The sequence below is a fragment of the Archocentrus centrarchus genome, chromosome 24 (assembly GCF_007364275.1).
Source record: "Archocentrus centrarchus isolate MPI-CPG fArcCen1 chromosome 24, fArcCen1, whole genome shotgun sequence".
NCBI classification, from domain to species: Eukaryota; Metazoa; Chordata; class Actinopteri; order Cichliformes; family Cichlidae; genus Archocentrus; species Archocentrus centrarchus.
The window spans coordinates 17,560,335-17,576,683 of record NC_044369.1 but is presented as its reverse complement, the minus strand read 5'-3'; the positions used below and the strand labels follow the sequence as shown (position 1 = coordinate 17,576,683).

Below are 16,349 nucleotides of genomic sequence, written 5' to 3'. Positions count from 1 at the left end.
TGGATGTCACTGATGGTGGGAAGAGAGGCTCCAGCAATGCCCTCAGCAGTTTTCACCACCTTCTGCAATGCTTTCTGATCAGAGACAGAGTAGTTCCCATACCCGACTGTAACACAGCTGGTTAGGATGCTCTCGATGGTGCAGCGATAGACATTCACCAGGATGTCTGAAGAGAGGTGGCTTTTCTTCAGTCCTCAAGAAGAACAGGTGCTGGTGAGCCTTCTTGACCAGGCTGGAAGAGTTGGTTATCTAGGTGAGGTCCTATGAGATGTGGATCCCCAGGAAATTGAAGCTGGACACACACTCCACTGCCGCGCTGTTGATGTGCATGGGTGGGTGAGTGTCCGCATTCCTCCTGAAATCTACGATGAGCTCTATGGTGTTCTGAGTGTTAAAGTATAGTATAAACAGTATGCTGTCAGTGTAGGTGATGGAAATCAGCCAAGATAGCTCATGAAACATCTGCTTACATGTTTATGAATTCAGTTCATCCACAAAGAGCAGTAAACCTCAGTGCAGCAGATAGACAAAGAAAATCTACTGGAGCTCAAAATAGAAAGTTGTGATTCTTTTCCCCACACAGCGCCACTACAACTGATTTTAGGGTTCCCCCACCTTCAGAATCACACTCTAAGCCCGACTTATACTAATTATTTTCTTTTGATGTGGAGGGACACTCAGACCTCTAAAAGTCACCTTTTAATGTAGGCAACAGCAAATAAAGCTAGTTTTAAACTGTCTTTCACTGCTTGTGTCCTACATAACAGATTCAGGCTGAGTACATTCATTAGAATTTAGATTGGAATAATGTTTGCATTCTCATGTAATAATATTATTGAATCATTATATTAATATAGCACAAGGTTCAGTTAGCTTTGCACAAAAATTGAAAGAAATCCCCTCCAAAGAGCTACTTTTACTTTCTTACTTTGAGTACACTTCAGAGCCTGTAATTTTTCATTTTTACTTGAGTAAAGAAGTTAAATCAGTACTTCAACTTTTACAAGTATCTGTACTTCTACTTAAGTAAAGAATGTCTGTATTTTCACCACATCTGGTGTTCATTGTACTCAAATGGCCTCCACAGTCACCAAATCTCAATAAACCAGAGAACGTTTGGGATGTGGTGGAACGGGAGACACATCATGGATGTGCAGCCAATAATTCTGCCGTAACTGTGTGATGCTATCATGTCAATATGGACCAAGATCTTGGAGGAATGTTTCGAGCTCCTTATTGAATCCGTGCCATTGAGGGAGGCAACCCCAGTACTGGCAAGATGTACCTAATTAAGTGGCTGGTGAGTGCGTTTACCATCTAACCAGATTCTGGTTGTCTTGTATATCATGATTTATCATACAGTAAATTGATAAAACAGCATTTATGTAATTTACCTTCTATGAAAAATGTGTAAGCCTGAGAGTTTTTTATTGGTGATCCCAGTTTGTACTGAACCACCACTATGGTCAGTGTTTACTGTCTGTCTTCCTATCTATTGGTTAAAGGGCAATTCTTTCAGTACACATGAATTAGTTGTTCAGGTACATCTTTTTAGCTGGCAACAAGAGCAAGGAGCTTTGCCCCCCTGCCAAAATCCCTCTTCATATGTGCCTCAACAAAAGGACTTTGTTAAATGAGACACCTCGCGAAATAAGAAGCAGTGCTGCCCAAGATGCAACCAATTCTCTGTGGCTACAAATATATGCTCAGCCTGTATGGTATTTAAAAGCCTTTTGACATTAAAACAACTTTTACCCACTTGGGGTCAGAAATGCTTGCAGAAAATATTCTCCACTATATCAAACCATGTTCGTCCAGCTTTTTATGCAACCCGCAGAAACAGAATATACTGTGCATGATGTTGGAGTCCTCTGTCTTTTGTTTGTGGATTTTTTTTTTGCCTTTTCTATCTACAAAACGCTTTCATACTTCACATTAAATAAAAGCTCTAATTTTATATGTTATACTTGATTTATGTGTCTAATTCCTGAGAGAAATAATGTTTTCTGTTTGGCTTGATGTTTGCCTTCCTTCACCTGTTGCTTGGTTTTCTCCACTTCACACTGAACAGCTTGTGTACAGTCAGCTGGTGTGATCTCTCAAGTTGACTGTAGCTTCTCTGAACCAACATTATTTTGCCTTGAGTTGAAAAGTGGCCATAAGCTGCACCACACTGCATGGTCGGGCGTTGGTTCTCAGTGAGATCTGCAATGCCAGCAAACCTTCAGCAAACCTTTTAAAACCTTTTTCTGCTGTAGCATCAAAATCATATTCAATACACCCTCAAAGACTCTTCAGATTTTACAATAAAGATTATAACCTCTCCCTTTTTGCAGCATGAACTGTGATTTGCTCTATTGCATGCAGTCTTTTCAATAGAGCATAAATAAGTGCCTGTGTGAAAAGCTGCGAATCTAAAGGAATGCCATGTGAGAAGAGAGCCATTAAGCCACAGGTGGACTCTTGAACCAAGGTGTAACAGTTTCCTGCAGGAATGAGACGTTTTGTCAGGGCCGAAATGAAGAACTGAATTTGGGAGATCTGAAAATGGGCTCTCTAGGGAGTATAAGATGGGTGGTATGGCAGGCTGGGAGGGAAGAGGCATTGAGTTGTAATGGGGCAGGAGCCAGATGCTCCAGTTTCCTTGACAGAAATGGAGGTCAAGTGTAGCTTTATGTGAAGGCAACACAGGGAGAGAGGCATAGGGATAGAGAGAAATATAGAGGGGAGGGAGGCAGCATCATGACTTTAACTAGTGTTAAGGGACACTGCTTTTGAACACACTGTGTAGAGAGCCCTAGCTTTCTAACTATAGCACGATAAGACCGTGGTGTCTACTTCCACGATACATGGAGGGGGAGAAGCGGGGTTTATGAGGAGTCTAAGAACATTAATAGGTGTAAGTGAGAGAGAGATATAAAAAAATAAAAATGTATGATAGGGCAGATAAATGACTTCAGCTTATGAAGCACTAATGGATACAGAGGCTATACAGGGAGGACACATGATGAACTCAAATGGTCCATCTGGGAGTGTGGGACTCACCTATTCCAGGTGAAAAAGAGGTATAAATATATATTAGGGATGCAACTTTAGGCAAGGGACTCTAGATGAAAAATAGCCTATGTATGTGAGTATTTCAACTCACACTGGATCTCCTTTGGGCCCACATAATGCTTTTATCTGAGTGGAATATGCAGTAGGGTAATGGGGAATATACATCACACATGTGCTGTTGTGAGGGCTTTCTCAAAGAACTCAGAGGGAAAAGTGGCAAAAGGGCCAATTTAGAGTTTTGTTTAGAGGAGAATGGGATTAACAGACAGTTGTAGGGAGGACTGAGAACTGAGATGATGCAGCCAATAAAACCAGGCACACGCCACACTGAGCAAACTAGAGACTTCAAAGTCAATAAATCCTACACTGTCACGAGCCAATTTCCACAAGCTGGCACGCTACAACTGTAGCGAGCAGGAAAGACAAGTGTAAACATGTTAGCATACACAAAAGCAAATTGAACAATACTCTGAATCTGGCAAGTATTTGTCTAATCAAATGTAAAGATGAGGCTGGATTTGAATGAAAACACCCAAATCACCCATGTTAGTCCAGCTCTCAGTACTTTTTTACCTTGTTTGTGGCAATCACCAGTGGGCTTCATTGGTACCTTTTAAAGATATATTTACTTTAGAACTTTTTAAAAATGTATGGTTTCGGGTGCCTGGTTGGCTTAGTGGTGAAGCCGGCGACCACATACACACGCCGCGTTGCGGTGCGGGCGGTGCGGGTTTGCGTCCAGGCCCGTCGCCAATTTGCCCGCGTGTCTTCCCCCGTATCTTTCCCCCATTTCCTGTCACTCTCCACTGTAGACAAAAGCCGCTATGGCCAAAAATGCAAAAAAAAAAAAAAAAATGTATGTAATAGCTGGGTAGTTTAAGAAGTTGGTGGAGATTACTTTCAACCCACTGTATATAAAAGATGGACATAGCCATTGTGACATCACCATCATTTTAAGGGCAGCAGTGATCATATTTAAAGTGTGGTTAGCAACCTGCATTCAGACTATATGGGTGCACCACACTAGGGTTGCAATTATTGATTATTTTAGTAATCGAGTGTTCTATCGATTATTTCATTGATAGAATCAAGCGTCGAAGAATCAAATTTGTGTCGAGGATTTTTTATAATTGAATCATTCAAGTTACTCGAGGAATCATTGCAGCCCTACACCACACAGCAACAGATCCCTGCTATTTAGTGCTACCATTCAGCTTGCCAAATGTGGAACACAGAGAAGGCATATTATTTGTTATATAAAATCATTAAAAATGTCACCAACACCACAAACATGGTTGAGTCTGTTCAAATTAGCTGTAGTCATAGTATTAAAAAAATGGACATAGCTACCAGGATGTCACCCACTGGTCTCTGAGGTCCTGTTTTGAAGCCTTGAAATTTGAACACACTGATGATCTCTCTCTCTTTATATATATATATATATATATATATATATATATATATATATATATATATATATATATATATATATATATATATATATATATATAAATGAGGGTAATATAATGTTTTACATTTTTATTTTAATATGTATATGTGTCTATTTCCACATTTAGAGGTCTAAGCTGTGTTTATGTAGCATGCTATATTAATCAGAAACAAAAGACCTACTTCCCTGTACTCTCTAAAGAAGAGAGTGAAGAAGATGACTTCTTGCAAAAGAAGAGATCTGTGGGAGGACAGGAGGAGTTCACTGACTCACCCCCTCTGATCTAAGTGCCTTGAGAAACAGGACATGGAAATGTGTTATTCTCAAGGTGTGTGCTTCCAGTAAGAGAGCAAGATGCTGTGACGTGAGACTGCATATAAAGAGGTGTATAAAAAAGAGCTACTCCCCACTCCCCTGAGGTGTAGTTTGTGTATGTTCACGTACACATGTGTGTGTGAGATCCACATCCAGATCTCTGTCTGGTAACCCATCTGCTCCCGTGTGCTTGATATTCAGTCATGAGCCTGCCTCTGTCTGTTGAACAGCATGGAGAGGCAGCAAGAATTTAACATCAGAGCCTTCAGGCTTCTACAACAAAATATTGTTTTGCTTAGGAGGTCAGCCTGAGGCGGTTAAACCAACCCTCATCACAGGCTTTTTATTCTTATTCATTTGCCCCGCTCTGAACTTAAGAGCCTTCTACAGTAACAGCTGGCATTACCGCCTGTAGAAACAAGACCAAATTGAACTAACATGTTAGCTACTCATTTATTTAGGACGTTACCCTTATGTACCAATGTGTTGTCAAAACCCTCTGTTAAAACTTGTTGATTTTTTTTATTTTATTTTATTTTTTGTACAAGACCCAGTTTAATCACCCATCTGTTTATTAAGAGGGGAAACATCTGGATTCAAATACATACTGAATTAACCACTTTCCAGCAATGCTCTCTAATTCAGTGAACCAGCCTCAACCAAAATCTTGATGAAACACAACCAAAACAGCAATTGAGTCCCCTTTTCAGCTCTCTATCCCCACTCTCTGCTACTCGAATAACTGAAGCAAATATTTCTCTTCCATTTATGGCTTTCTGTCTCTTTACCCCCGGCTGCGACGCATTCCCAAGAAAGCCGGCTTTTCTTGTATTTTGATGGGCTCCTCTGTCACATAATTGGGGGTTTTCTTGGAGAGCTGGCTTTAAAGGTTTGTTCCCTGTTATCACTGCTAATGAGAAAATGATCAGCGTTACACTGATGTATTCTGGTGCACCAATGGAAATGTAATGTGCTGTCTGTAAATAACACAAAGCAGAGGTAGATGTGCACCTTAATAAAAATATGTTTTGTGTCTGTGCACGCATGCTCTTTTTCATCTTTTTGTTCTCTGAAGAAGATGCATATAGAGGTTTGCAATCTGAAGTATTTCAATGTGTTTAGTATGCATATATCAATAGATATTACATACAATTGGGCTTTGTGTGAGGAGATTCCCTGACTGTTTACTACAAGCAAACAGAATAAGCAGTCCAGTAAGACCCCAGGCATTGATCGGTCCTTCCCTTCATTCCAAAAATACCCCAGTGCCTCTACATTGGAGAGAACAAGATGTCCCCACCTTTCACCGCTTTAAACTCACAATGTATAATTATATCAATAGTCAGCGATCCATCTGAGCCTTCATCTTTTCCTTCTTTCACCCTCTTGTCTACTTTTTTTGTCTTTCTTGTTTTTTCGTTGACATGGCAGCTGGTTGCATTGAATCATCTCAGTGTCTTGCTTCACTGCGTCTACAAACCTTTTTTGGCAACTACAAGCAGCCCAGCCAGCCAAGGGAGGCTTTTGTTGACTCCTTCGCAGACTGTATTAATATTTACCAGGCTAGAAAACACAGGCAGACATCAACCATGAGGCGATTTCTTCGTGTTGCTTGGTGGTAAGCCCACTCTTGTTTTTGGATTAAAGCATAATCCAACCAACCAGATTTTGCAGTGCTAAAACATGGTGTGCAGCAGCTGGGGTGGTAGGTGGAGGTGGGAAATCCCCACTTTGTTGGCTTCTGTTCAACTGGAGAATTCCTTAAAAACCAAGATGAATGTAGAATTCAGTAAGTAAATATGCTGTATGTTAAACTGTCAGTGCACCAATGTCACTGGGAATTTGCATGTACTACTTTTTTCTTGCACTGAGTTGGAAAATTTGGATTTTTTTATACACTCTTAAAAAAAAAAAAAAGGGAAAAAAGCAGTAATACATCCCCCACACACTGATGATCTTGGACACTATGTAACATCCTTAACATTCTTCTTTCCAGACTGAAACCTTTCAGCCTGTTGACTCAGATGGACGTAGCAACATATATATAAACTCATAGCAAGTTCAAAGTTTTCGCTTGTGTGCTGACAAACTATCAAGAATTGAGGTCAAGGTTTAAAGTATGTCAAAAGTTCCACTTTCAACTACTCAGCAGGACTCCAAATGTGGACCAAACACAAAATAAATCTGGCAACATTTATCATATCAAAACATGGTGTGCAGCTCCCAGATATCAATTTCACGGTGCAAAACAGAGCTGCTTGTGCCTGGGAGACAGAAAAAAACAAACAAACAAAAAATACAAGACAGACGTCGATGTACACAAGCACTCTTTAATATACATGAGTGTAATGAGACAGGACCGCATCAGGTTAAAAATACCAAGATAAAACCAAGAAACTTTCTTGGTCCTTGAGTTAGAATTTCAGCACTGGACAGCTCTCAAAAACAAAGCAACAGCAGAGGAGTCATTTCATGGGGGAGAGCTCCCCAGCCTTTTTGTTGTATCTTGACAAATTACCACCATCTTTTAGATCACTTCTCAAATGCCAGTTGCAATCACTAAAACCTTTAAAAGAACTGGGAAAACTATCCACTGCAGAAGGACTTTTTTTTTTTTTAACAGCGCACACAGCTACCCACTGAACGTTTAAATGCACCGACATTAAACTTTTAATAGTCATTATAATATACCACTTACAGTCTTTTCTCCAGGCTGAACACTACAAGGTTTTAAAGGCTGGGTGGGCGTGGATGTCTCAGACTATCTACATGTTGCGCCGATGCATATTTTTCAGATTGTGCCCTGCAACAATTTCACAAAGTCAGCAAAAACATAAAAAAATAAAAAATAAAATAAAAAAAATAAAATAAAAAATCAAAGCAGCAGAATGTGAAATATTCTGACCTTTAATCATTAGGACTGGTTAAGAAACAAAAATACTGGATGGTCCCTACCTCGTAAATAGACCCGTGACTTCCACTTCTCTAACCTGTAATGCACACCTTCTCTAGAGATCACCCAAGAACCACAGAAGACATTATACAGATGTTTCCACAGATGTAGTGGCATGTAAACTAAATGTCTTGTGTAATATGAGGAATGCTTGTTTAAATAAATAAATGTTTCAGTCATGTTGAAACGATGGGCTACAAACACCAGCGTGGTCCTTATTCTTTTAAAAATCTGATAAATATGAGTGACTGGAGCCACAGAAGCGATGTGATGTTTATACGCTCACTTTTTAGTATTTAATAATTGCTGCTGCACAAGTGTTGCTCAGTTTGGAAGACACTGTAGGAACTTGCCACTTTTACCCAGCTATTATAATTTAAAAGAGAAGGAGTAGACAATGCCCCACCCCAGTTCTGCAGAGGATTCCCAACAACAAAGAGCTCCCAAATTTTCCATACGGATTTCTGCATGAGGTGTGGATGAATGCAGTTCTCTTTCAGTCAGGCGCTAATTTGGGCTTACACTGATTAAGCTGTCCATCTTGCTGCCAAGAGACCACTCTGTATGTGTGATCCACTGAGCGTATGTGAGCAGAATCTCTAAAGCTCAAGGAGACACCATCAGCAGTGCTGGCGACTCACAGGGAGGGAGGACATGAAAGAGCTACGGACAGCCAGTGACATAGTGGGATTACAGATGGGAGAGGAATCCTCCCCACTCTGTCAACAATTAACAAGCAGAAAACTGCAAAACAAGCTCGGCGATTTTCAGCTCGGTCCTCAGGTGCACAGAGAGGGAGGGGGAAAAAAAAAGAAGGGAATTGAATGTAGAATTGAAAGTAGAACTCAGTAATGAGACACGATGAGGCAGCGTTTTTGACTCCTGTCAGCACTTCAGCTTGTTTTCTCATATTAATGATGGCAAAACATTTCACAAACTGATACTGTAGGAACGTGCCCAAGAATGGCCATTACCGGGAATTTGAAATCCAGTCATGGAAAAATCTAATTGCTACCCATAAAATAAACAAATACATGCTTCAAAAAGTTCAGACGTATCTGATGAAATGCATCACATTTAAAGTGAGCTGGCTACAGAACACTTTCAAATATATGCACACCACATGATACAGTACAATATGACAGCATATGCTGCCTATTGGCAGGGTGGCATCTTGCAGTGTCTCATAATCTCCATATCAACTGTTAGCCCTGTGGGTCTCAGGTTATGAACTCTCACTAAGCTGACAAGAGCAGCTTTTGACCCCCAACTCCAAACCAGCAGCCAGGCGGATCATGTCCAAAGGGAGAAAGTGGCCTGACAATGATCCCCTGCCCCAGGCGTTGTCCTGTCACAGCATACACACCAGCACATTATGTTTCCTTGAGTTCCTCATAAGCAACATTTAATCGCTCTAGTTTGTTGTTTTACTTTAACTAGTTTGGATTTATCTTATGCAAATTCTTACTTCTCTTCATATAAAGTTGAAGTTGTTGGTAAAAACTTAACTTTGTTATTTCATGTGGCTGGAGTGAGGGGAACAGTTACCAGGCAACCAGAAGAAATTATACAGGGAGATCCCAGCTAGGGTCCCCTGTTTCCATCTTTGAGCTTAGCTAAGCTACCCAGCTGCATGTGGAAGCTTTATATATTTATATATATATATATTTTTCTTTCTTTCTTTTAAAGGAGAGATTTAAGCTAATTTAATTTTGGCAAAAAAAAAAAAAAAAGGAAAAATACATATTTTCCAGCTGCTATTCTATCATGGGTTTACTGCAGTTTGTAGGCACCTACACAGAGAGGCAAAGTGATATCAGACAAATAACACATACTTTGATTTACAAATCTGTGTAAGCCATGCAAATGAGCCAGGATGCTTGCAATGACTCTGGTATAATTAATATAGCCATAATCAATCATATTGATTACATCTGTGTTTTCCTTACATGTCAAAATGTCTGCAGAAAAGCAGGCATCTAATATGTTTCAGCAAATATTTCTTGGTATTTATCCATCCTTGTGCATGTTGGGGTTCTCTCCATTTACAGGTTTACTTAGAATGCATATCATCACCTTCCTAAAATGATGTCCTGTTGTTTTTTGACAAAACTGTTTTGTTTTGTTTTGGCCTAAATCATCATATTTTCAATATTTGGTTCATTTTTTTGTGTTTTCTGAAAAAAATGACTTAGGCCATTATTTTAAGAGGGTGTCAATATGACCGACCACTTTTACCATCAGCACAACCAGTATCTTTGACTGGGTGCCTGCAAACAGCACTCTCCTGCCCACTATAGATATGAGCAAAATAATCAACTGAACCACACTGGAGTAAATAAACATGAGCCAATGCAACTGCATCTAATCAATCAAGCTGCCTTTACGTGCACCTCAAAATGGGTTTGATGGGGAAAGCATGCTGTATTTTCTTATTCTGGGAAAACCCGTCTTTAATGGAGACCTACCAGCATGCGCTAAATTTAACTTTGTAATGTAACAAGGTAATAGTAAGGTTGTTCTTTTCAAGAACATAAAAAGGATATTGGGCTCATTTTTTTAGACTAAACTGCAAGGGGAAAATTGGCGAAATGGCTTGAGAAGACATCTAATTTAATTGCCCGTGGCATTTTTTGCATAAAGGTCAGTGAATTTTAGTTCACATTTTACTCCTGGCCTCAGCATGTGAGTAATTTAGCCCGTAGCACAGATGTTCCTGTGCATTACACTACGACACCATCGTGGCTTAGAAAATCCATTTGTCTGATGAGGAGCAAAGGCTGTTGTCAAACACAAACACAATAAAAGAATCAGTGATCAAACAAATCGAATGTCCACTGAAAACCAGGGAGTCAGATTAAAATCATTTGGACCCTTCCGCCGGCTCCCACGGTGTGCTGCTTTACATTTTCCCAGTTCTCTCGGGGCAGCCGTCATGCGTTACTTTTTTTCCCATTAAATGCCAGCCACTGCGTCTGTCTGCACCAAAAAACAACTCGTCGGCCGGAAGCTCCGACTAAACAGTCCACATATAGTAGGACAGCTATGCGCACCAGTGTCACATTTACTACTATAGTCTCTAGATGTCACAGATTACGCGCAGAGACGTTCACCTTAAGCGTCTCCGCGGTCCCCGGACGCATCAATTTGTATGGCCAAAAAGCGTATTTGGGGACCAAAAGCTGTCGAGCGTCGCAGAGGAATCGATGACATCATGTCTGTGGGGGGAAGATGTAGTTTTGTGAGCCGTGAAAACAGATGCTCGTCTGGCCTCTGGTTGGAGTATCTGATGCGGGGAGGGAAAGCGGGTGAATTGAGGCGACTGTGCACTGTGATGTGAGCGGCGCGCCACACACACACACACACACACACACACACACACACACACACACACACACACACACACACACACACACACACACACCAGCTTTCGGTTACTACCTGCTCTGTCTGAACAAATAGCTCCCTTCCCTCCCCACAAAAGCGCAATGGCGCACTGTGATACACATACAGCAGTGCAATTTCTGTGCAGATGTGGCCACATTTGGAGAACGAAAACGCGTATAGTGTGACTAAATGTCGAAATAAGCTGAAGTGCAAATATACACATGTGCACCACAACAGTGGAGACTGAGAGTCGAGCGTAACGGCATCACCATGGTGCTGATTTTTACCCCTGTCATGTACACAAGATCGGGTTATACCAGGTGACAGTCAAGAAGAGGTTAGAAGGCTGGCTGAATGGATAGAGTGAGAGGAGCTGGAAACACTGCGCTTTGGGGAGCTTAACAGATTCTTTTAAAGGCAAAACTTAAAGTTTTGTCTTACCTCCACACTTGTCCCATCTGAAAGATGTGTATGAGGGTCTGCCAGACCCAGACAGAGAGGCGGCAGCATCTGTCTCTTTGCAAACTGGCTGTAGCTCTACGACTACTCAGCCCCTCCACGGAGCCAAGTCCTCCCCCAGTGTAATCCTGGACAAACCACCTGAAGCTCAGGATCTGCACCAGAACCGAGGGCACCAACACGAAGAACAGGGTCAGGCCTGACCACAGGAAGTCCTGTTTGTGATAATAGTCGATGGCCAGCCACAAATCGGTCCCCACGTCCCAGAAGAACACCAGCAGTGCCAGGATGATCCACAGGCAGTCCAGCCAGAGGCGTTCCTCCTGCGGTGGTCGCGGTGCATCTCTTCCCTTCCCCTTCCCCTTCCCCCGGAGGTAATGCAGGCAGGCGCTCCGGCAGCCCCAGTAGCACGACGAAGTGTTGCAGCAGTGACAGATGTGGAATGAGCTGCCGTCCCGAGTGTCGTCCTCTCCCGTCCCCACCACCTCGTCCAGATTGTGCAGCTGGGCGAAACCGGTGACGACCCCGCGACCATCGGATTTCGCTGCCATCTTTCCCTCTGATGTTCCCACCTCCTCCGGCTTCCGGGGTTCGTGACGACACTTCCCTGACACCTGTTTTGCACCCCAAATGTTGGAGCCATCTAAAAGCGGGGTGTCAGCGCGTCGCCGTCGCTCACTCTGTCCCCAGAAAGCGCACCAGTGGCGCCACAGACGCAGCACATTTTTCCTGCTTTCCCTCCACTGCAGATCTATTCCCACCTGGCAACAATAATCTAATCTGCAAGTTCAAACAATTTAATTGGTAACTCATGCATCCAACTGTGATCCAACAATTTTTACCTGCGCATTAATCTCATTTCCCGCTGTTCAGTTGCTTCCCATCTCTGCAGCTCGCCTCCAGCTGCAAGCTGAGTGCTATGAGCAGACGGTCCCTCCACTGTCCCACGCCGACGTAATTCATCCCCCCTCCTCCCCCTCCCTCCCTATCTCTCTCTCTCTCTCTCTCTTACACACACACACACACACACACACACACACACACACACACACACACACACGTACACTGTCTCTCTCGGTCAACGTGGTTGCCATCTAGTGTCTCATTTGAAGCCCCAAAATATGCAGGAGTGGGTTGGCTGCATAATGTTGATGATTATTTGATGATGACTTGAGTATTTGAATCAATCACAGTAACACAGTTTTGGGTCATTAGTTCTCTGCTTACGTAAAAATCGTCATGCAGTGGGTTACACTGCTCCCAAGAGTTTACGTGACCTGCTGTTACGTGTGCATGAGTGCATATATTATTTTGTCATCAGAATCGGACGTTTTGAGGCATAATACATACAAAATAAAAAGATAGAGGTAACTTCTATAGACAGTCTATGACGTAACTCGTCTATAGGCGCAGGAAGCTTGGAAGAAACATTTTGGGGATTTGTAATTTCAGCGGGAGTCAAAGGGGTTAAGCGTTTACTGAAAAGTAACGCTTCCCCCCGGGTTACACATGCGAACAAAGAGCTGGTGAGTCCGCTGCAGGCTCGACAACTGTGATTAGAATGTGCCCACTGAGCTGCCACGCAGGGTCATATCCAGTGTGAGATTGATTGGATCATGTCCGCTTCACCCCCGCTGTCTGCTCAGCTCTAACTGTGCGGACTTGATGGGAGCTGTCTAGTGCTGAATTCCCGACCGCTTTGTCTGTATTCCCGGAGACCTTAATTGAAAATGCTTCCTCTGAACTAATTAAGTTCTGTACTTAACAAGGTTATCGCAATTTGACTGATGTACATGTTTACTGAGACTTGGCCTCTCTACAAAACTGTCAGTCAAAGGCTTACAAAAAAGCGTTGTTTTTATTGTGACATCCACACTGATTTTCTTAAATCTTGCTTCCGGCATATACCCTCCATACAATATCAATTTAAAGGACTAAAACTAATAATGAAACTAATAAAAACTAAACTAAAACCAAACTTTTTCAGAGAATTATAAAACAAAATTGAAATGAGCAAATCTACTCTGGAAACTAAGAAACTAAATGGGATTAAAAACAAAAAGTCAAAACTGGTTGAAAATACCTTGTTGATGTCAGAGGTCAGAGGAGAACACCCTAACAGGCAACAGTAACTCAAATAATCACTCATTACAACCAAGGGATGCAGAGGAGCATCTCTAAGTACACAGCACATTAAACCTTGGGCAAATGGGCTTCAGCAGCAGAAGACCACACCAGGTACTGCTTCTGACATTTAAGAAACAGGAAACATGGGCTCACCAAAACAGGACAAAACAATACTGGAAAAACTTTGCCTGATCTGATGAGTCTCAATTTCTTCTGCAACATTCAGATGGTAGAATCAGAATTTGGCATAAACATCATGGATCCATCCTACCTTGTATTGAATGGTTGGATGGTGGTGTTGGTGTAATCATGTAGGAGGTAGTTTCTTGGCACACTTTGGGCCCCTTAGTGCCAACTGAGCATTGTTTAAACACCACAGCCTACCTGAGTATTGTTGCTGACCATGTCCTTTCCTTTCTGACCACAGTGTACCCATCTTCTGATGGCTGCTTACAGCTGGATAACACACCATGTCACAAAGCTCAGATAATCTCAACCTGGGTTCTTGAACATGACTGTTGACTGTTGAATGGCCTCTGCAGTCACCAGATCTCAATCTAATAGAGCACCTTTGGGACGTGATGAAACAGGAGATTCACATCATGGATGAGCAGCCAAAAAATCTGCAGCAACTGTGTGATGCTATCATGTCAATGTGGACCAAAATGTTTCCAGTACCAGTTATTTGGCTCAGAATAGCAGGTAGAACTTCATTGCTTCTTGAGGGATAATTGGTGCTTTATGAGCAGCACTCTGGATGAACACTCAGGTCTAATGCCCTGGGGTAGGCAGTGAAAAAGACCTCACAGCAATTAAAAATAAATAAAAAATCAGTCAACAACAAATTATACAGCAACTAGTTTATTACAGTTTTCTTGTGACAACAACAATTTTACACACACACACACACACACACACACACACACACACACACACACACACACACACACACACACACACACACACACACACACACACACACACAAATGCAAACCTACAGCAGTAGTTAAGTGTGTAAGACACAGAGAGGAGCTGAATGCTAGAGCCTACTTTAACACTGTGAGGTCTAAGTCAGCATCAGTGATCCTGGTCCTGAATCCTAGTATTAGTAGTTCAGGATAAAGGCTTTTTAAGGGGGCAGAGGCAAAATAACTCAGGCAGCACGTGTGGTGCAATTCCTCCCCCGTGGACAAGGAATCCACAGAGCTGTGCAGCTTTATTTCAAACGTAAATGTGACATTCTGTGAGCAAAATGTTCAGGCAGAGCAAATCAATGATGCACTGTAGGTAAGACTATTTTATGATTTCAGAGGTTAAATCAATACAAGTGGTAATGAGAAGCTAATGACAAGACTGTGGGATTTTCCTCTACTCTGTGAGTACCAATGATGCAGTACTAAATAACATCCATCTGGCGCACGTTAAATTTTTACCATGTTCCAGTTCTGCTGATATGAATGATAAGAAGTTTTAAACAATTAAAAATGAAACACAGCAGCCATTTAGTATATCAGTATTCATTTAATGAGTTTGAACAACTTGATCAGAGGCAATTAGCTTATTGACGGAGCACAGAAGTGCAAATTCAGACAGTTCTCACAGTGTTCCACAGCAGATTTTGGTGTTAGACTCTGCACCTACATTGAAGTCATTATCTTGCCTTGACAGACAGCTCTGATTCACTGGTCATACCCAAAATAACATCACATAAATGGGAATCAAACAAACAAGAACCATTCAGAACAGAAGGTTAAAGGGAAGGAGTGAATCATGGATGAGATTGTCTTCATCAGAAGATGAATGAAGAGCCCGAGTGAGTAATTGGTGTGGGTACTAATTATCAGCCCCTAAAATTTGCCAGACGATGTGCCAGCATGTTCAGAACTCCTCAATAAATGTCAAAAATTGATATATGGGAAGCGTGGGAGTGGGCATTCAGTTCACTCATGACAAGTTTGGACACTAACAGATCACAGTTTGACGTTAACTGTACCTTTAATGGGAAATGTGGGTTTGTCTTTGGCAAGAACTATATGTAGTGACTTCCCACATCACCCAAAATACAGTCATTATGTTTCATCCGATTTTATATTTGTAACATATTCTTCTTCTTTTTTTTTTTTTTTTGGTTGTGGATCTTTTATAACAGATGCTAAATGAAATCATCTTCACCTGCGCCAACACAATTGTCGGAGCATCCTGTACAAATAAAAGACAGAGGTGGGGTTACTTGTATTCTGTGAAGTACGTATTTGCTTTGAAAGCTTTTTTTTTTTTTTTTAATCAGACCATCTTTTTTTTTTTTCACAAAAAACCATAGCAAAGCATCTTTTCCCCACAAGAAGAGCAGTTATTTGGCTTGTAAAGCAACAATGGGTTTCACATTCAATTGAGCCCTAGTGTCTGTGCTGCGCTCTCTATGATGTGGGCTGGAAAGGCCCTGAGCAAACCATCTATTGTGAAGCTTAGACAGGCTGCAAGTGAAGCAAATACTGTGCTGATTTGCAATACATCACAGACACACAGACACAGACACACACACACACACACACACACACACACACCCACACAATGCTCAGAATGTCTAAAACAAAATGGTAC

At 41.7% G+C, this 16,349-nt stretch overlaps 1 protein-coding gene across 1 annotated transcript in view; it reads right to left on the bottom strand.

The window, feature by feature from the left end:
- Nucleotides 1-12,252, bottom strand: part of xkr6b (XK, Kell blood group complex subunit-related family, member 6b) — a 69,133-nt gene extending 56,881 nt beyond the window's left edge. The window contains exon 1 of the mRNA XM_030721930.1: nucleotides 11,604-12,252. Coding sequence (XP_030577790.1) covers nucleotides 11,604-12,172 — 569 coding nt within the window. The 5' untranslated portion in view covers nucleotides 12,173-12,252. The remainder of the gene's footprint in view (nucleotides 1-11,603) is intronic.
- Nucleotides 12,253-16,349: the final 4,097 nt, after the last annotated feature.